This window comes from Canis lupus, chromosome 2 (genome assembly GCF_003254725.2).
Source record: "Canis lupus dingo isolate Sandy chromosome 2, ASM325472v2, whole genome shotgun sequence".
Lineage (NCBI taxonomy): Eukaryota > Metazoa > Chordata > Mammalia > Carnivora > Canidae > Canis > Canis lupus.
Window position 1 is genome coordinate 54,579,092 of NC_064244.1, and position 20,609 is coordinate 54,599,700.

Sequence of the window (20,609 nt, forward strand, 5' to 3'; positions counted from 1 at the left end):
AAAACAAAAAGGGTTTCATGATCAAAGAAATTTGGAAAATACTGGGTTAAGCAAAATGAAACATGTTTTATTTCAGTATTTCTCAGGGTTCTTATTTTGTTTATTGGAAGCCAACTCAACAGTGGTTTTCTTCTTGGAGAATAAATACCAGAATGACCTGGGAATTTTTCAAACAACATTCTCATCTTTTTCCACTCCCATCTCCAGGGAATAGTAGAGGATCTTTGTGTTCTATAGTTTGAAAACATTTTCTAAGTGATTGGATATATCCCCACCTTAGGTTGAGAACTGCTGAGATCGAGTTTACAGGCATTTCCTCATTTCTTTGACCATAGATTACCTCTTTTGAAGGCTGTGTATGTATTAACATTTCAAGGATTAGAAAGACACTTTGAGAGTCCTCGGGCTAGATTATAAAGTCTTCAGAAGTAAACAGTAGTTTCTGCTCTGTCAACTAATTGCTCTTCAATTTGAAACACTTCTACCTTAATTTTTGTGACACTTCTCATTTGGGTCTCGTTCCAATTTTCTGAATGTGATTATAGATTTTAATATATGGCGTTTTCAAACTCTGAACAAGTTCATATATGCCTAAAAAATGGCATAACAAAAAGTTAACATAATACAAAGTTAAACATTTCAGTATTTTTACTGGACCCATTTGTCTAGAAGTATTATTAAACATTACATAATAATGTTAACTCACTAAATTTGGTTAGATGTATTGAAATGATTTAAAAGGTCTTTTGATTGCAGGGACACCTCTCTGGCCCAGTTGGTAGAGGATGTGGCTCTTGATCTCAAGGTCGAGTTTAAGTCCCATGTTGGTTGTAGAGATTACCTAAAAAAAAATACATAATAATAAAAAAGTTTTGATTTCAGAGTGTATTTCTTTTATGTATATATGTAACTTTTCATTTTTGTTATCCAGAAGTTTCAAGATATTGAAGAAGCCCATCTCATTCACATAAAGGAAATTATAGAATCCTTGTCAAATGCTATAAAGGAAATTCATTTGCAAATAGGCCAGGTAAGTTTTTCTTTTGTTGAACTGATTCATGAAAATTTTATGTTGATTTATGACTTTTTAAAAATCCAGAACTCCATATGATACCGGATTATTTCAGATAAAGAATATATATTTACATGTATTAAGTATAAAATAAACTGAGTGTTTTGATTGGCCACCAAGGATGATAATTCAAACCAGTTGTTAAAAAGTAACCATAGCTCATTCCTTTTACTTTAAAATTCTGAAGTTCATCAATTTTTTAATATTTAAAAATTTTTTTTGCTGTTTTATAATTTAGAACAGCAGTAAGTTATAGAACTTGTGCTTAGAGGGGAGCCTGGGTGGCTCGGTCAGTTAAGTGTCTAATTTCGGCTCAGGTTATGATCTTAGAGTCCTGGGATTGAGTCCCGTATTGGGCTCCCCACTTGGCGGGGAATCTGCTTCTCTCTCTCCCTTTGTTCCTCCCTGCTTGTGCTTGCTCACTCTCTCAAATAAATAAATAAAATGTTTAAAAAAATTGAGAGAAGAAAAGAACTTGTGCTTAGAAATTTCCAAAAATAGGAATTCATGGCAGGCTTAGTTGGTGGAACATGTGATTCTTGATCTTGGCATTTAGAGTTCAAGCCCCACATTGGGTATAGAAATTACTTAAAAAAAAAAAAACCTTTAAGAAAACATTTTTCCCCAAAAAATATAAAAGCAGTTTGTTTATTAAGATTTTATTTATTTATTCATAAGAGACACAGAGGCAGAGACATAGGCAGAGGGAGAAGCAGGCTCCACGCAGGGAACCCGACATGGGACTCGATCCCGCCCTGAGCCAAAGGCAGATGCTCAACTGCTGAGCCCCCCAGGCGTCCCTAAAAGCAGTTTAATTATGACAATTGGAGTGCATTGAGATAGAGTAGAGAAAGATGAGGTCTATTGTTTTTTATTATTAAGGATCCAAAGATTGTTAGAGATCTGTGTAAGTTTTAATTTATATAAGAATTATGTGTCTAAAACATTCAAAGATGAGGACAGGAAACTGCCTTGACTTCTAAGGCTGAGGGGCTGTATCTTCATGTAAAACAGTGGTTGGTACCCACAGAGTAACAGCATGTTAGGTAAATGAAAGTTCTCAAAGGTTTTGGGTCAAAGCCACATATTTTGGTGTAACAAATTTTAATTGCTTTGTCCAAGTTATGTCTGAAATATAGTAAGAATTTTTAATGGAAAAAGAAAAAATATCTTTATTTCATTTTAATAGGTCCATGAAGAATTTATAAATAACATGGCTAATACTACAGTTGAAAGCTTAATACAGAAATTTGCTGAGTCAAAAGGCACTGGGAAGGAAAGACCTGGTAAGATGATAAACTGTCAGGAAATGTATACAAATTTCTCATCCAGCAACAAATATATTTGCTTTTAAATTCCCAAACTGCAAAATGGAGCCTGGGAGATATGTAAAAATCTGTGTAAAATATCAAATATCATTTACTTTGTATCTGATAATATGTTAAATTAATATTTTTATTTTGGCCTTTAGTGGTTAATAATTTAATATTAAAGTAGTTATAACCTTTAGTAAATTAATATGTTGCTTATTTACATTTTTCAAAGAGTTAACAAAAGTGCAGTTTATTTTTATTTTTATTTTTAAATTTTTAAGAAATTTTTTTTTTTTTATTTTAAAATTTTTTTATTTTTAAAGAGAGGGAGAGCTCACACAAGCAGGGGTGGGGGATTGGGGTGGGGACAGAGGGAGAGGAAGAGAGAATCCTAAGTAGGCTCCATGCCCAGCACAGAGCCCTATGTGGAGCTCTAAGAAATTTTTTGAGTATATGGACACACTGACACAATGTTACATTAGTTTCACATGTGTATCATGGTGATTCATCTTTCTAAGGGTTATGCTATGCTCACCAGAAGTATAGCTACTATCTATCACCATACAACGTGATTGCAGTATCATTATCTACATTCATTTATCTATATTCACTATGAACAGAAGGAAAAGTGGGAGAGAATATTGAGCTCTCAGAGCATTGAGGCCAACAGAGAACCTTTCATAAAACTTAACAACTTTTTAAATTTTCGTATTGACATATGTATTCAACAAATATATTTGTTGCATGCTAAAAAGTATTTCAGATGGTGTTTGAGACACTGGAGATATATAGGAATCCTGGTTCCTGTTTTATGAACAAACAATGACAATATTCTGAATCTTACGTTTAATAAGCATATTATGATATATCACATATACTAAGTAGCCTATTCTTTTGCCCTGCTCAGCATAGAGTCTTCCAGATTTCTTGATTTTGTATATTGGTTACTATACCATATTCTTGTAAGATACTTGTTTCATTCTACAGGTAAAAATAATTCAGTCTAGTAAAGAAATTAAAATATCCAATTCAAATAAAAATTTGAAATTCAGGAAAATGGGTAAGTGATTTTTGGGAAGTTGGGGAGCCATTTTTCTTTAGTGCAGTTCCCAGAACTAAGACTTGTAACCTAAATCTTCACTTTTTCTTTTCAGATTTTATTGACTTTCAGATCATTGGTTCACTTATGTATTTTTCCCTTCAGATCTTCTTTTCATGCTTTCTCTACCTACCTGATCAATTGCAGCGGTAGGTTTCTGAGTATTGGCACTTCTCTAACCTATTTTACATGTTACAGCACATTCATATTTTGAGTATACAGTTGTGAACTTATCATTGCAGTACTCATAAATCTTTGACTTCTCATTATAGACAGAATGATTAGGCTCTGGATTTGGATTTAAAGCTTCTCAGTCTCTGACTAGTCTTTAGTCTTACCCTCACTGTCGCCGACTGGAACTGCTTACTATTTCCTATACCTGCCCCCTTTACCCTGGGGTACCTTGGGTGCCCTTATGTTCTTATTCTAGGAAATGCTGTATTGTACTTCATTTCTGCCTCATGTCTCTTCCCGTTTATTTGTTACGCACATAAACTCTTAAATACCTGGGTCATTTGCTACTTCCTCCATTGAAAGTGCCAGAGAACTTTAACTTTTTTTTTCTCCTTTATTATTAGTGCTGTCTACCTTAGATTTTAATAATTGTGCAGATATGAAGGAAAGTTCTGTATTTGATTCATCTGTTTATGTGTAAAGAGTACATTTTTGTTGAGTGAATGAACAAATGGACGTATAATAGTAAAGTTAGAATGTTAGAGAGGTTGCAGTGGATGGATTTGCTATTCGAAGAGTCTTGGTGAGGAATAGTAATTCTGGTTAAAGTTTAGTGAGACACTCTCTGCCATGTACTGTGCCAACCATTTTGCAGGCAAACTTTGATCTTCAGCAACTGTTTGAAATAGGTACTGTTACTCTCATAATAAAGATGAGGGAAATGGTGAGAGGTTAAATGATTGGCCTAAGGTAGTAGATGGCAGAGCAGATAGTAAAATGCCAGGGTTCTTGACCCCAGGGCCTATGCTTTGGAGAAATTAGAATAGAACTGAGTAAGTTTACATATATCAAGAGAATGAGATATGTAACTACAGAAAAGTATGAAACCCTAAAATACCCTGTAAAGAGATTAAATTATGGGGTGCCTGGGCGGTGTGCAGTTGGTTAAACGTCTGACTCTTCATTTTGGCTCAGGTCATGGTCTCAGGGTCATGAGAGCAAGCTCCATGTTGGACTTCTTGCTGGGCGTGGAGCCTGCTTAGGATTCTCTTTTTACCCCCTCTGTCCCTCACCCCCTGCACTTGCTGTCTCTTTCTCAAAAAAAGATTAAATTATAAGTGAAGACCAGTTAAGAGAGATGAAAACAGTTGGAGAACAAATACAGATTTTATATAGAGTAGTTAGAAGGGTTGATCAATAAAAGCAAGGACATATGGAAAAAGTGACTTACAACACTAAACAAGATCTGCAGATTATATTATTATCGGTATCCTGTTTGTGACATTATATTGTAGTTTTGCAAAATGTTATCATATCAGGAAGTTGGGCAAAATGTACAAGGAATCTCCCTGTATTTTTTTCTTTACAGCTGTATGTGAATTAGCTCGATAAAAATTTCAGTTATTTTAGGGGTGCCTGGGTGGTGCCAACTCGGTTGAGTGTCCAGCTGGTGATTTCGCCTAGGCTTGTGATCTCATGGGGCCTGGGATTGAGCCCCATGTCCAGCTCCATGCTCAGCATGGAGTTTGCTTGGGATTTTCTGCTTCTCCTTCTGCCCCTCCCTTAGCCCGGGCTCAAGCTCTCTCTCTAAAATAAATAAAATCTTTAAAAAAAATTTAAGTTATTTTCTTATCTGTTGTAATACTTAGCCCTATAGTTCGTAGTGTTATTTACTAGCTGTGAAATTTTTAAGCTTCATTACCTTTATCTGTAGAGTGGGGATAATAATAGTATTTGCTTCGTGGAGTTATTATGAGGGTTATATGAGATAATTTAACATTTATTGAGTATTTAATAAGTGTTATGTTAAAAAAGTAATACATTTCTGATTAATGGGCAGCTACTGATAGATATTGTTTCTTTATAAATTTAAACTTACTGGCCTCAAGATAAACTGTGACATGTAGAAAATCCCTGTAGCTAAATGGTAAGCTGTAGGACAGAGGCCAGGAGTGGTGATGACATGGGCTTTCCTAGAATAATCACTAAATCCAGAATCAGGTGACTGTTCTAGGGTGACTGTTGACACTGTGAGTATAAATGACTGATTTCCAAAAAAAGTGGTCCTAGAACTAACTTTAAAAAGAAAGAATGGTGCCAGAGTGGAGGAGGTAGAATATTACTTCTCTAGTTGGCTTGTGGTGGGTAATGAGTTATAGCTCCGTGTTTGTTTGGCTTATGGGCACCTGAACAGATGAGTCTGGGGGCCTATTTCAGTGATGAAAATTTTGTGTTTCTTGTAAAAGTAATATAATCAAAATTTTGCATTTGATTATATAATGGAATTCACAGACTTAAAGGATTTTGTTTTGTGAAATGTAGTCTAACCTTTAATTGTATATACTGCTGATTGCTGTTAACATTTTATTTCTCCTGTTTTGTAAGGGCCCCCTCTGGTGGATGAATTCCTTCTTAAACTAATTTTTGTCCTTTGGGATTTATATTTTAAAAATAAAACAAGAGGCCCAGTTCGTTAAAAAATTGGTATATCTTAAAATCTATTTTTCGTTAGTTATCTGTTCAAAGCTACCACCTCTAATTTTATGTCCAATTTTCTTGTGTAAATCAAACACTTTGAGAGCATTAAAACTTTTTTTCCTATTCATTGAGACTATTTTATACAACTTATTATATGAAGTGGCTTTTTTGTCATTACTTTTTAAAGAATAAGATGGGGTACCTGTGTGGCTAGGTCAGTTAAGTGTCTAACTCTTGGTTTCGGCTTGGGTCGTGATCTCAGGGTTGTGAGATTGAGCCTCGTATTGGGCTCCACTTAGAGTATCCTTGTCCCTCTCCCTCTGCCCCTCTCTCCACTCGTGAACACGTGTGTGCGTGCACTCTCTTCAAATAAAGGGATAGATAATAAAAATCTTTTAAAAATTAGGATATCATTGACATATAGTGTTGTGTTTTAGATGTACAACGTAATGATTTGATGTATGCATATGAGAAATGATTACCAAAGTAAGTTTGGGTACTTGGGCCTACATGGTTACAGTTTTTTTTTCTTGTGATGAGAACTTTTAAGAATTAGTTTCTTAGCTTTTGAGTACAGTATTATAAACTATAGTCACCATGCTGTATATTCTATCTCCAGGACTGACTTATCTCATAATAGAAGTTTGTACCTTTTGACCATCTTTAACCATCTCACCACCCCTCACCCCCCCCAACCCCACTCTTGATAACAACCAGTCTCTTGACTATCTTTGAGTTTGGTTTTCTTTAGATTCCACATAGAAGTGAGATCATACAGTATTTGTCTTTTTCTGACTTAATTCACTTAGCATAATGTCTTCAAGATCCATTCATATTGTTGCAAATGTCAGGATCTCTTTCTTTTTTTAATGGCTGCATGATATTCCATTGTATACTCACAGCACATTTCCTTTACCCAGTCAGTGGATGCTTATGTGGCTTATAAGGCTGCAGTGAACATGGGAGTGTACATATCTTTTTGAGAGAATGATAAATAGCTACAAGAGGAGTTGCTGGATCATATGGTAGTTTTGTTCTTAAGTTTTTGAGGAACCTCCATACTCTTCTTGTCATTATTTTTTAAGTACTGCCTGGCTCTTCTGGAATTTGAGTCAGTATAAGTAGATGCTTTGAATATCAAAGTGCCTGTGGTCTGAAGGGTTATGAATAAACAAGTGTTTTCTAATTGTGAATATCCTTCTGTGTTCTAAGGACATTCTAATATTCCTGCCCATTCTCAGGTATTTTAATTGTCAGAGGGGATTAAAACCATATTTTGGGGAGTTTTCTATTTTATAGTCATTCTGGTAATTTTGCTGTATGCTTTTTATAATTCAGAAAGTTAAGCAAGTTTCCATTTATCAGAAACAAAAGGATAAATAACCTAAAAAGTTGGTAGACCAGTGTATATAAATATGGTTAATTGGAAGATTTTGCTGAAAAACTTACCTGTATTTTCATTATATGATGATATAGGTTTATAGCTCTCATTTGAGAACTTCCAGGGATTAAACTGTGTTCAAGATAAAAATATGAAAATCCTGTGAAAGGTACACATGAGAAACAATCAGCCACAAAGGAAAAAGGAGAAATTATATTCCTGTGGTCATACTACCTAAATGAAATTGATTGATTGAGGTATTTGGAGAATTTTAGCTTCTACATTATGTTTATTATTTTATTTACTTTTTAAAAAGGTTTATTTTATTTTTTTAAAAAGATTTTATATTAAAAAAAAAAGATTTTATATTTTATTTGAGAGAGAGAGGGAGCACACCCAAGTTGGGGGGAGGAACAGACGAAGAGGGAGAAGCAGATTCCTTGCTGAGCCGGGAGCCTGATGCAGGGCTCCATCTCAGGACTCCAGAATCATGACTCCTGCTGAAGGCAGATGCTTATTAACCAACTGAGCTAGCTACTCAGGTGCCCCAGACTTATTTATTTTAGAGAGAGAGCATGTGTGTGTGTGTGAGTGAACAAGCAGTGTGGGGAGGGGCAGAGAGAGAGGGAGTGAGAGAATCTTAAGCAGACTCCCTGCTGAGCGTGGAGCTGAAGGTGGTGGGGCAGGGCTATATCCCAGGACCCTGAGCTGAAATTGAGAGCCAGACACTTGACCAACTAAGCCACCCAGGCACCCGCTATGTTTATTATTTTAACGTATAGGGTAAAGCAAATATTTTTTTAAAAGTCTAAGATCATCTTTCTAGAGCTCTCAGGATTTGCAAGAATGTCAAATGTACAAATAACTTCTAAGTCAGAGAAGCAGAAACCCTTATGTAGAAAGCAAAATTAAAAATAGCTAAGAAGAGGGGCATCTGGGTGGCTCAGTGGTTGAGCATCTGCCTTTGGCTCAGGTTGTGATCTCAGGGTCCTGGGATCAAGTCCTGAGTCAGGCTCCCTGCATGGAGCCTGCTTCTCCCTCTGCCTGTGTCTTTGCCTCTCTCTCTCTGTCTCTCTCTCTCTGTGTCTCTCATGAATAAACAAATAAAATCTTAAAAAAATTAATATAAGTTAAAAAAAAAGAAAATATACTTTTTAAAAAATTTTTATTTATTTATGATAAATAAATATATTTATTTATTTATGATAGTCACAGAGAGAGAGAGAGAGAGGCAGAGACACAGGCAGAGGGAGAAGCAGGCTCCATGCACCGGGAGCCCGACGTGGGATTCGATCCTGGGTCTCGAGGATCGTGCCCTGGGCCAAAGGCAGGCGCTAAACCGCTGCGCCACCCACGGATCCCGAAAATATACTTTTTAAGTAGCATAGTAGCAGGAATGATCTCATTAGAATTGTGTACCTCACAGTAGTACATAATTCTTTTTCCTTTTTTTAAAGCTTTTAAAAATTTTTTAAAAAAGATTTTATTAAAAAAAAAGATTTTATTTATTTATTCATGAGAGACAGAGACAGAGAGAGAGGCAGAGACACAGGCAGAGGGAGAAGCAGGCTCCATGCAGGGAGCCCGATAGGGGACTGGATCCCAGGCCTTCAGGATCATGCTCTGGGCTGAAGGCAGACGCTGAACTGCTGAGCCACCCAGGATCCCCATAATCTTTTTTCAAAAGCTGATTCTGCTCTTCTTTTTGGGCTCAGAAATACTTTATTCTGACACCTTGTACTAACTACATCTGCAGTTATAGCATAGTAATTGATTCTTATAATAATGATAATCCTGAATTGTGAATAAAGATTAAAATGTTTTGAGCAGACTTTGTTTAATAAAAGCTTATTTCATTAATTTGAAGTAGCCACTAAAAACGTTAAATGTATAAACACTGGCAACAACATAGAAGTAAAAAGTAAGGTAAGCTGATTACAAATTTTACATGTGCATAATAACAAGGACAGAGTTTTCATTCTTTTTGCAGTATGTTAAAGAAGCTAGCTTAAACACTTTGAATTTAAAAGAAAATTTACTGGAAAGAGAGATATCCTAAGGATCCAAAGTCAGGAATATAGCCAGGCTGCAAAAGGAAACCCAAACCTGTAGGAACACGGGGTATCATATTTCATTCATTCGACCTCTGTATTTCTACTGCTTTATTTTTTTCTTTGCACAGTGGCTTTCTTTGTTTTTCCAGGCACGTGACATAAGGTGACCTCTCTGTAATTTCTAGGTATTTCTACTTGTTCTTTAATTGCAGCCACAGCTCAGAATTAACCCAGGTTTTAGTCCCTTTACAGATTTCTGGGAGAAAGAAACTGGTCCAGGTAATCTTGGATCAAGTAATTCTTCTATGTTAGTTCATTCTGACTAGGTCATGTAGTATAGACGTGGCTTCTGCACCACTTGTGTGTAGAAGGGGTAAGTTCTGGGGGGAGGGGTGGAGAGATTTAGTGAGCTCAGTATAATCACCCAAGGTTTTATCAGTATCACAGAGGATGGAGACATGACTCAGTCTAGGAGTATGGAGGTATTGTCAGACTTTGAACGTAGGAGATTATATTTTACGTTAAGATTCTGTGTTTGGAGAACTAGATGAAATTTTCCTTTTCATTTTTCTCTTCTTTACATCTTTACTTCCATCTATCCTTCCTTTCTCTTTCTTTTTCTCTTTCCCCTTTCCTTTCCCTCTCCCTCCCTCCCCCATCTCTTTTTTAAAAAAATGCACAGACAGTTCACTGCCCTGGAAATTCTGATTTCAGGGGTCTAGGGCAGGACCTTGATACTATTACATTTTAAAATTCCTCATTTGGGGCTCCCGGGTGGCTCAGTGGCTGAGCATCTGCTTTGGGCTCAGGGCGTGACCCCAGGGTCTTGGGATCGAATCCCACATCAGGCTCCCCACAGGGAGCCTGCTTCTCCCTCTGCCTATGTGTCTCTCTCTGTGTGTCTCTCATGAATAAATAAATAAAATCTTTAAAGTAAGAAAAAAGTCTGTATGTGTGTATGGGTATATGTAGAGAATGGGAAAACAAATATGGTAGAAGGTTATATTCTTCAGTAGCATTTGTAAAATTGATACGACCTAGGGGGGGTTGCCCGGGTGGCTCAGTTAAGCGTCCGACTCTTGATTTTGGCTCAGGTCATGATCTCTGGGTCGAGGGATCGAGCCCTATGTTGGGCTCGGGCTCAGTGCTCAGCAGGAAGTCTGCCTGGGATTCTCTTTTCCTCTGCCTCTCCCCGGCTCATGCTCTCAATCTCTCTTGCTCTCTTAAAAAAAAAAGAAATGATACGACCTAGGTTCAAGTAGAGTAACTAGTTTAAGGTAATTAGCCGGCAGGCAGGTGGCAGAACCAGAACTTGAGCTCCATGCCCTTTGTACTTCTCCACAAGCTGGAGTTTGATGTTGTTTTCGTGCCTGAGTTCGCCCTCCCGGCATCTAGGAATGTGGCTGTGCTGGGTTCCACAGGCCCAGGAGGAAGCTTGAAAATTTAGGCGTGGACTTCCATTGTTATGACTCATGATCCCACCCCCATCCCCTCCCCTCTTTCCCTCCCTCTCTCCTGTGTCTTGGTTCCCTCCTCACCCCCTATTATCATCATTCTTATTATTAGACTTTGGGATCTGGGCATGTTCATATACATTGTTTTGACTTCTAGTTAGAACCAAGTGTTTTGTGGTTTGAGTTGGGCCTATGCAGAAGTATGCTTGACTTGCATAGACCAGCCTTACTATTTCAGTTTTCGGGCCAGTTATTAACTAGACAGACTTGTAAATTTGTCCTGTTGGTGGCCTGAGATTTAGAATTGATTTCAAAACAATGGGAACTAGTAAATGTTTTACTTTTTAAAATACTGTACCTCATCCACAAAATGTTTGTGTTGATTAAAGATTGCTGTTAAATTGTCTTTTCTCCTGTAACATTTCTTAAAAATTTCAATTCAAATTAGAATTAGATGAAGTCTTTAGGTGGTTGACTCCCTCCCTCCTTTCTCTCTCTCCTTCCTTCCTTCCTTCCTTCCTTCCTTCCTTCCTTCCTTCCTTCCTTCCTTCCTTCCTTCCTTCCCTTTTTAGCAATAATTTATTGCTATCTGATGATTAAAGAAAAATCCTCTCTAAGAATTGTTTTACTTTATTGTCGACCTTTTGGAGGTCTGCCTTTAATTGAACTCATGATGGCATTTTTATATAATGTGTAAAAGAGCATCAGGAGATAGAGCCAAAATGGTCTTACTTGCTTTTATACAAATTAAATTGCCCTTGTGGCCCAGTATAAAATCTAAGCACTAGGAGCAGTTATTTATTTTGACAACAGAATTAATTGACCCTAAAACAGTTGAAATTCCAGTTGTAGCAAACTATTCTTTCTGACTCTCACTCTGGCTTTGGGACTGTCAAAAAAAGTAACTCGTCTTATGATTAAATAGCAGAATGATGGGCAGTGGACTGCATTTGAGGGAGATGCTGAATAAACTTTCTACTTGTGAAACATTTCAGAAGTGACATGCTACAAGGGGGGTCAGAATGTGCACTGATATCCAGCTGAGCTGTCAACTGGCACAGAGCCAGGCACGCAAAGCTTTGCCGTGTGAAGCAGCATGTGGAGCATATGCCACTTAAAAAAGAAAATCTTTTTCATGCACGAGTTGACGTTTTTTTTTAAAGGTATATTTAGTTTTATTATACCAGAAACCGTTCGTGTTTCTGTCTTTAATAGAAAAGTTTATGTGCTGAAGGTACTCAGTTTAGAATTTTTATATATATTTTACAATTCGAAAGGATCTGACACTTTATATTTCAAAAATGTTTGTGATTCTGAATAGTTTATTTTTATTGAACATTTCCCTATTCCAAATGGATTTTAAAGGGATATTTAGAAAAGATAAAGGGAAAAGCAATCAGGATATGTCTGGTATAGGAAAAAGGTTTCATGAGGAAAAAAATGTAAAATTTTGTTGGAGGGAATTTTGGTAGAGTTAAGGGATGCCTTTGCTATTTTCACATATATGAAGGCATCCAAAGATGTTAAAAGAATATATATATCTTATTTGCTAAGGTAATGTCATAGAAGTCTTTTTAGGTTCTCTTTTAAAATATTTGTAAATAACGCAATTTGTTTGGCATTGACGTTTTGTTTTTCCTCTCAGGCATAAGCCCATAGCCTGAATATTTGAGATTTTGTAAATTGTTAAGGGCACAGTAGGAGCCCTCAGATTTATTTGACAGGTGAACATAGTCTCTTAAGGTTTATTAGTAAGTGATAAAGCTAATCATACATAATAAACTGTTGATAATTTAGGTAGAGATTTTTCATAATTTTTACATCAACTAGTTGCCAATTATCAGATGGACATACTACGGTTCTTTACTTTTATTGATCTTTCAGTTTCATCTATTTGTAAACTGTTAACTTAGCTCTTAATGGATTCTAACAGTAAGCTCATTACCCTTTCATTTAATGAATTCTTAGCTTTCAGATTTGCAGAGTGAACTTGGAGCCTTTAAATTTTTAATTGGACCATGTTCTGATTGTAAGGCTTTTTTTTGGGGGGGGGTAACGGAAGTAGTGAATGTATTTCTAATATTAGTCACATGATATATATGATAAGAATACTTTAGTAAGAAAGGTATATCTAATTATTTGATTAGGACGTTGTTTATCAACTCACTTTTATGAGTTTTTAAAAGTTATTTTGCTTATCCCTAAATGCTAATGTTTGATGATCCCTAAATGCTTCTATTTGAATAGAAACCAGAAGCAAAGAAGTGGATCTCAGATTTGGGGTTAAGAAGGACATTTTAGCCAATATGTTTAGATGTTCCTACTTGTAGAGAAATCTTTCTTGTTAATCAGTGGCTTTCTTTTATAATGGAGTGATTAGTGAGAACTCTGATTATGAACTTATACATATAGTTTTACAGTTAAGCTTAACATCTCAGAAGAACCAGTAATGAAGTCTTCCATTTTCCACTCCTCATGCTCTGTTTTTAAATTTTTTGAAATAATATGTTGAATCTATTACCATTAATAAGTTATTTCAAAAAAAGTAAGTTATTTCACAAAAATACTAGACTTACATGAATTTAGTATTAAAAAATAGGGCTAAAATGACAGTTTAATAGAAGATAATTTTTTAGTCTGATACTTAGAGCTTTGCAGATATTTCAGTAGAACAGTGATACAAGCTTTTGCTAACTTTCTGTACTACCTAAATAATTTAGTATTCCACATATATGAAATTATATGGCACTTATGGCTAGTCTTAGTAGATCTATCTATCATTTGAAGGCTATTTAAATTGTTTTTCAACTGGTTTCTATTTTATCATCTTCCTCTCTCTCTACTCTATCCCTGATAACCAGTGCTAAATTAATTTTCTTATAAGACCACTTTGCAGGGGCATTTGTGTATCTCCTCACATGAAAAGTCTCCACCTGCAAACTACAAGTTCACATTCTTGACCCCACTGTACAGTTAGAACATCGCCACTTTGCTACTATGTAATTAGTGCATTTACTTGGTCAGCAGATATTTGTTAAAGACCTATTATTTGCCAGTTCACAGTGGTCTGTGAGACAAATTCCCAAGCTTGCATTCTAGTAGTATTTACTATGTTGGCCCCCCTGTCCTCCCCATGAACACAATGAAAGATTCAGCAACTGCCTTTTATTCTTGTTTTCTCTCAAGTATCCCGCAAGCTCCTTGAAAGCGGAAATGACAGATTAGGTTTGTGTCTCCAGTTCTATAGTATTATATATAAAAGCTTTTCAGTAAATTGTGATCATAATAATAGGCTAGTCTCAATTTTTGTCACTGTTAGGATTATTTGAATTTTAAAATTATTACTGATATTTCAATTAATGCTATCAGATAACATGAGAACACATCACGTCAGTTAAAAAGATGTAAAGGGGTGTGAGCTGATTGTTTTCCATCAGCTTTTTTTTTTTTTTTTAACTTTTACTAACTTTGTTCATCTTTTGTTTCTTTGCTTGTTTAGGCCTTATTGAATTTGAAGAATGTGACCCTGCTAGTGCAGTTGAAGGTAAGCTGACTACTTGTAATACATGGTAACTAGCTAATATCTTCTGTTTATTGAATAAATCAAGACTATTATTTAGTGTTGTCAACATGTCTGTGGAGTGATACAAAAAATCTGAAGAACCCATAATGAAATTTGGTTTGAAGCCCTACAGATACTATTCTTCACTTAATAAATAAACAATAGGCTTGCCCAAAGGAATATTGAGTGTGTTAGAATATAAATCTTAAAAGATTAAATATAACATGTATTTATTTTCAAATCTACATTGAGATTGTTTTTTTATTGACATCCATTTTTAAACATTCTCATGTCACTAATGTGAAAAATCATTAAAACACATTAATGTATAAGACTTTTTTTACATTGATTTTTTATTTAAATTCAATTAATTAATATATAGTGTATTATTAGTTTCCAAGGTAGAGTTCAGTGATTCATCAGTCTTAAATAATACCCGGTGCTCATTACATCATGTTCCCTTTATAATGCCCGTCATCCAGTTACCCCATTGCCTCACTCCACTCCCCTCCAGCAACCCTCAGTTTGTTTCCTATGATTAAGAGTCTCTATGGTTTGTCTCCCTCTCAGATTTCATCTTGTTTTATTTTTCCCTCCCTTCCTCTATGATCCTCTGTTTTGTTTCTTAAATTCTATATATGAGTGAGATTAAAGGATAATTGTTTTTCTCTGATTGACTTTTTTCACTTAGCATAATACCTTCTAGTTCCATCCACATTGTTGCAAATGGCAAGATTTTGTTTTTTTTTTTTTTGATGGCTGAGTAGTATTCTGTTATATACATATATATATTATACATCCTATTATACATATATATGTATATGTGTGTGTATATATATATATATACACACACACACACCACGTCTTTATCCATTCATCTGTCAATGGACATCTGGGCTCTTTATTCATAGTTTGGTTATTGGGGACATAGCTGCTATAAATATTGGAGTGTAGGTGCCCCTTTGGATCACTATATTTCATCTTTGGGATAAATACCCAGTGGTGCAGTTGATGGGTCATAGGGTAGCTCTACTTTCAACTTCTTGAGGACCCTCCACACTGTTTTCCAGAGTGTCCGCACCAGCTTGCATTCTCACCTACAGTATAAGAGGGTTTCTCTTTAAAGGGCTTATTCTAAAGTGAGAAACATTTCAGTAATTAATGAGGTTATATATTAATGTTATTATTACTTTCATTCAAAATGAGTGATAATATGACTTGGAGGAAGGGTTCACAACCCTTCCTGTCTGTTTAAAGATTTTATATCCATAGTGGAGCTTGAATTTACAACCCCAAGATCAAGAGTTGGCATGCTTCTCTGACTGAGCCAGCCAGGTGCCCCCTTCCTGTTTATATGGATTATTTTCATAGTATGAAACCAATAAATGTCTGCTAATTTTGTCATATTTTACATATCTCACTTTGTAAGCTACTAGAAATAATTTGAAAAGAATTTTGTATTTTTCTTTCTCCCAACATTTCTGTAAGAATTTGGAGAAAATTGATGTGTGTAAGGTTTTCATTGGAGGAGTCAGGGACTCCAGTGCCTAGGCTTTTTTTTTTTTTTTTTTTTTTTTTAATTTTTTTTTAATTTTTTTTTTTTTTTTTTAGAGCTGGGGTGGGGCAAAGCGGGTCAGAGGAAGAAAGAATCTTTATCTTTCAAGATTTAAAAAAATTTTTAAAAATATTTTAATTTTTATTTTTAAAAAATATTTTATTTATTTATTCATTAGAGACACAGAGAGAGAGAGAGAGAGAGAGGCACAGGCAGAGGGAGAAACAGGCTCCATGTAGGGAGCCACCCTGATGTGGGACTAGATCCCAGGACTCCAGGATCATGCCCTGGGCCGGAGGCAGGTGCTAAACCACTGAGCCACCCAGGGACCCCCCAGGATTTTATTTAAATTGAAGTTCACGTATAGTATAATATTAGTTTCAGGGGTAGAATTTAGTAATTCACCATTTGCATATAATACCCAGTGCTTATTCCATCATGTGCCCTCCTTAATGCCCATCGCCGAGTTACCCTATCCCCCCACCCACCTCCCCTCCAGCAACCCTCAGTTTGTTCCCTGTATTTTAGAGTCTTATGGTTTGCTTCCCTCTCTGTCTTTATTTTATTTTCCTTCCCTTCCCCTACGTTCATCTGTTTTGTTTATAAAATTCCACATATGAGTGAAATCATAGGTATTTATCTTTCTGTGACCGACCTGTTTCACTTAGCATAATACACTAGTTTTGGAAGAGAGAGAATCTTAAGCAGGCCAGTGCAGAGCCTATGCTGGGCTAGATCTCATGACTGCGATCATGACCTGGGCTGAAGTCAAGAGTTGAACACTTAACCAACTGAGCCACTCAGGTGTCTACACTTCTTATAGTTACTAGCTGTTTGAGAGCAATTAATTAAGTTCTTTGTACTTCAGCTTTTAGTATGAGCGCCTGGGTGGCACCTCAGGTCATGATCTCAGGGTCTTGAGTTGGAGCTCTGCTTAGGCTCCGTGCTCAGGTTGACATTCCCTCCCGCTCCATCCCCTGGTTTGCATTTTTAGTCTTTCTTGCTCTTTCTCTCAGATAAATAAATAAATATACTCTTTTAAAAAATATGGATAGTAAATAATACTCTGTGAGAATAAAAATGTATTTGTTCTTTAAAATATTACAACATACTATACATTTGTATGGTTTAAGGAGTTCATTTTGCATGAAAGCAAGTACCCTGTTCTAAAACATCTGGATTCTAATCCTGGCTGTGCTATTTAGTAGCTGTATAACACTGAGTTAAAAAATAAAAATAAAAAAAAAACTACTCTTGAGTTTTCTCATCTATATGGTGAGGAGTTGTCTTAGATATACTGTGGTTGTCAGAGTAAACAGCTAAACGTTAAATGTTGAATTCTGTCGATGATTAATAGCATGACTGATCTCTAACAAATAAATTTGTCATGCAAGAGAGGAAGGAAGAACTTCTATATTAGGCAAACAAAGATGACCTTTGTTTTTCATTCCTGGTAGGATCAACTTACAACATTGTTTATATTAAAGATAATATATGGGCAAAAGAATGCTATGTTTTCTGTTTATACTATTAATGGGTCTGTTGTGTCATCTTTTTAAAAAACAACATATTTATATATTTTGCGACCTTTCAGACAGGAAACATGACTTGACCTGCATTTATAACAGAATCTAATGTGGTAAATAATGTACTTTCTTTGAAGTTTTAAGATATCTCCAAATGCTTATTTTGTCTGAGGTAATTTAGGGGAGACTTAGAAGAAAAGAGAATTATATTGATCAAGTGAATATTCTAGAATCTTTTGGTGCATAATAGGCTATATTAAGAAAATTCTAAATGGATTGCAACTCTGATTTAAATATTAGCATTTAGCAGGTGATACTTTTGATTTTTTTCATAAAAATTTAGTATTGATATGAGCAAATTAGGTGTCAAGATACAAGAGATTCATAAGTTTAACATATTTATCAACTAACAACTATATTTTTGTAACAATATGCATTTTTTTAAAGGTATAAAACCAAGGAAAAGAAAGACTTTTGGCTTGCCAGGGATAATTAAAAAGGAAAAGGATGCAGAGTCTGTGTAAGTATATTTCATATTGTCAAAATCCTTTGTTATTAAGTAATTAAGAATAAGACTGGTGTTTTGAATTTGGGAAGAAAAAATTTCTTAAGAAACAACTCTGTATGTCCAAAGTGTGAAAACTACACTTTTCTAAGTACATTTGCTAGCTCATCTGGCTTTAGATAAAAGTATTAACTTTTCTTATTTTAGAATTTTAAGGTCTTTAAGGTGAAAATTTTAGTGTCTTAAAATTGAAACTTTAAAGATACTCTTTTTATAAATGATACATACATACTTTAGAAAACAAAAGTCCAGAGGAAACTAAAAATTCCTCTAAGTCTTCTTAACGCCTAAGAAAAAAACCCACGGTCAACTATTTGATGACAATCCTTCTAGACAACTCTATAAACATTTAGGCACACAGCAATATATGTACACATAAATAGAAAATGGAGGAGAACAAAAGCCCTAACATGTTTTAAACATTTATACTAGGTCATCAATTTTATTTTATTTTATTTTATTTTATTTTATTTATTTATTTTTTTTTTAGGTCATCAATTTTAGATGGGAGATGGAGTATAAATATACTTTTTTTTTTTAAATTAAGAAGTTAGGTTACAAGGAATATATAATTTGCATATAATAAATTCAATGAGTAAGTGAAGTTTTCTTTTTCTTACATTGGCTACACATTAGAGTACATGGAAAATTAAAATACATGTATCTGCCAGGCTCTGCCTCAGACCAGCTAAACCAGATTCTCAGGATGTGAGGTTGAGCATAATTTTTGTTTGGTTTGCTTTTAAGCAGCCTGTATGATTCCTAACATATACCTGGGGTTGAGAATCTCTAAGATCTGTGGCTTACCAGAGACAAACTGGAATTAAATGAATCCTTTTTTCTGTAATTACCTCAACGTTAAATAGATTGATAAGATGGTAATCAGATCTTAAATGCTTTGCTGACTCAGTAACACTGGCTAAAAATGTGTTTAAAATCCCTACTTCTCTAGCAGAGCTCTGCTGGGCACTCATATTTTCAGGGTAAGAGAACAGTTTGTGCTTTGGGTATTATTACCTCCTAACTAGTTAGATTCTTTTTATCTGAGTTTCTCAGAGTGCCTACCATTTTATTATTTTTTTTATTATTTTATTTTTATTTTTTTTTTGTGCCTACCATTTTAAATGTCTGTTTCTTCCTCGCCCCCAAGTTTTTTTTTTCCCCCCAAGTTTTATTTGCTTTAACAAATAAAGACCAATTGCAAAGTGGTTTATATCTGTAGTTAACCATCTCATCTGCGAATGTTTTTTCAGCATTTATGAAAGCTGTCTTTTGCTAAGGAGATGGAATACAATTGGTTTCTATAACATTGTAAATACTTACATAAGTCTAAACAATGGATTTGTAAGTGAAATTATAAAAGTAGTCAGGTCGTCTGTTAATATATTATAAAGAGTAAAGAGTAAAGTATAAGAGTTAATATATTATAAAGAGTAAAGTATATTATTATATAATATAATACATGGTTTTCTCAGCTGTCCATTCAGGGAGCTTAGAATATTTTTGTATAATTTGTGTTTTTAAAATAGTTTTTCGGGGATCCCTGGGTGGCGCAGCGGTTTAGCGCCTGCCTTTGGCCCAGGGCGCGATCCTGGAGACCCGGGATCGAATCCCACGTCGGGCTCCCGGTGCATGGAGCCTGCTTCTCCCTCTGCCTATGTCTCTGCCTCTCTCTCTCTCTCTCTCTCTCTCTCTCTCTGTGTGACTATCATTCATAAATAAAAATTTAAAAAAAATAAAATAGTTTTTCATGGTCAGTAACTTCCTAGTACCATCATTAGGCCACTTGGATATTGGAATATTTTTTTACCACTGAGAAGACCAGGGCTGAAAACCAGTCCTTAAACAACTGCATCATGATTGCCTTCTTTCAACACTTGTAGGCAGGAAAGATGTTAGAAACTGCTTTGTTTGAAATGCCGGAGGCTCTTGGCATGCTTCTGTGCATAGCCTGAAGGCTTTGAAATGCCAGTATTGTAGAAGAGGGGTCCTGCTCAGAGCTTGCTCTCTGCCTGGGGCTTCATCTGCAGGGCTCATTACGGCCCACTGTGAAAGCAAACAGATGAGTGCTTCACCACAAGGACTGGAGAGCTCTGGCTGAAAGCCAGAGAATAAACTGTTTGGAACTTTGACACTTATATTTAAACTGTATCTTCTAAAAAAAAAAAAAAAGAAGAAGAAGAAAGTAGGAGTGCTCTAATATCTTAAATGATTTGATTCTGTAGAAGAATTGAATTTATTATTGTTACAGTACCTTTTCTGGAACATTTCCTCAGAGTATGCATAGGAATATACCAGTAATAAGAAAGCTGTTTTTCAAAATTTTCGATTTTAAGTGATGATTAACTGGCTAGAAAGACATAAGAGGCTTGCATT

At 35.4% G+C, this 20,609-nt stretch overlaps 1 protein-coding gene across 5 annotated transcripts in view; it reads left to right on the forward strand.

The window, feature by feature from the left end:
* Positions 1 to 20,609, forward strand: part of FCHO2 (FCH and mu domain containing endocytic adaptor 2) — a 120,783-nt gene that overhangs the window by 47,778 nt on the left and 52,396 nt on the right. For all 5 annotated transcript variants that reach the window (XM_025448365.3, XM_025448368.3, XM_025448366.3 and 2 more), the window contains exons 7-10: positions 932 to 1,030; positions 2,262 to 2,358; positions 14,525 to 14,569; positions 18,116 to 18,188. In XM_025448365.3, the coding sequence (XP_025304150.1) occupies positions 932 to 1,030; positions 2,262 to 2,358; positions 14,525 to 14,569; positions 18,116 to 18,188 (314 nt within the window). The remainder of the gene's footprint in view (positions 1 to 931; positions 1,031 to 2,261; positions 2,359 to 14,524; positions 14,570 to 18,115; positions 18,189 to 20,609) is intronic.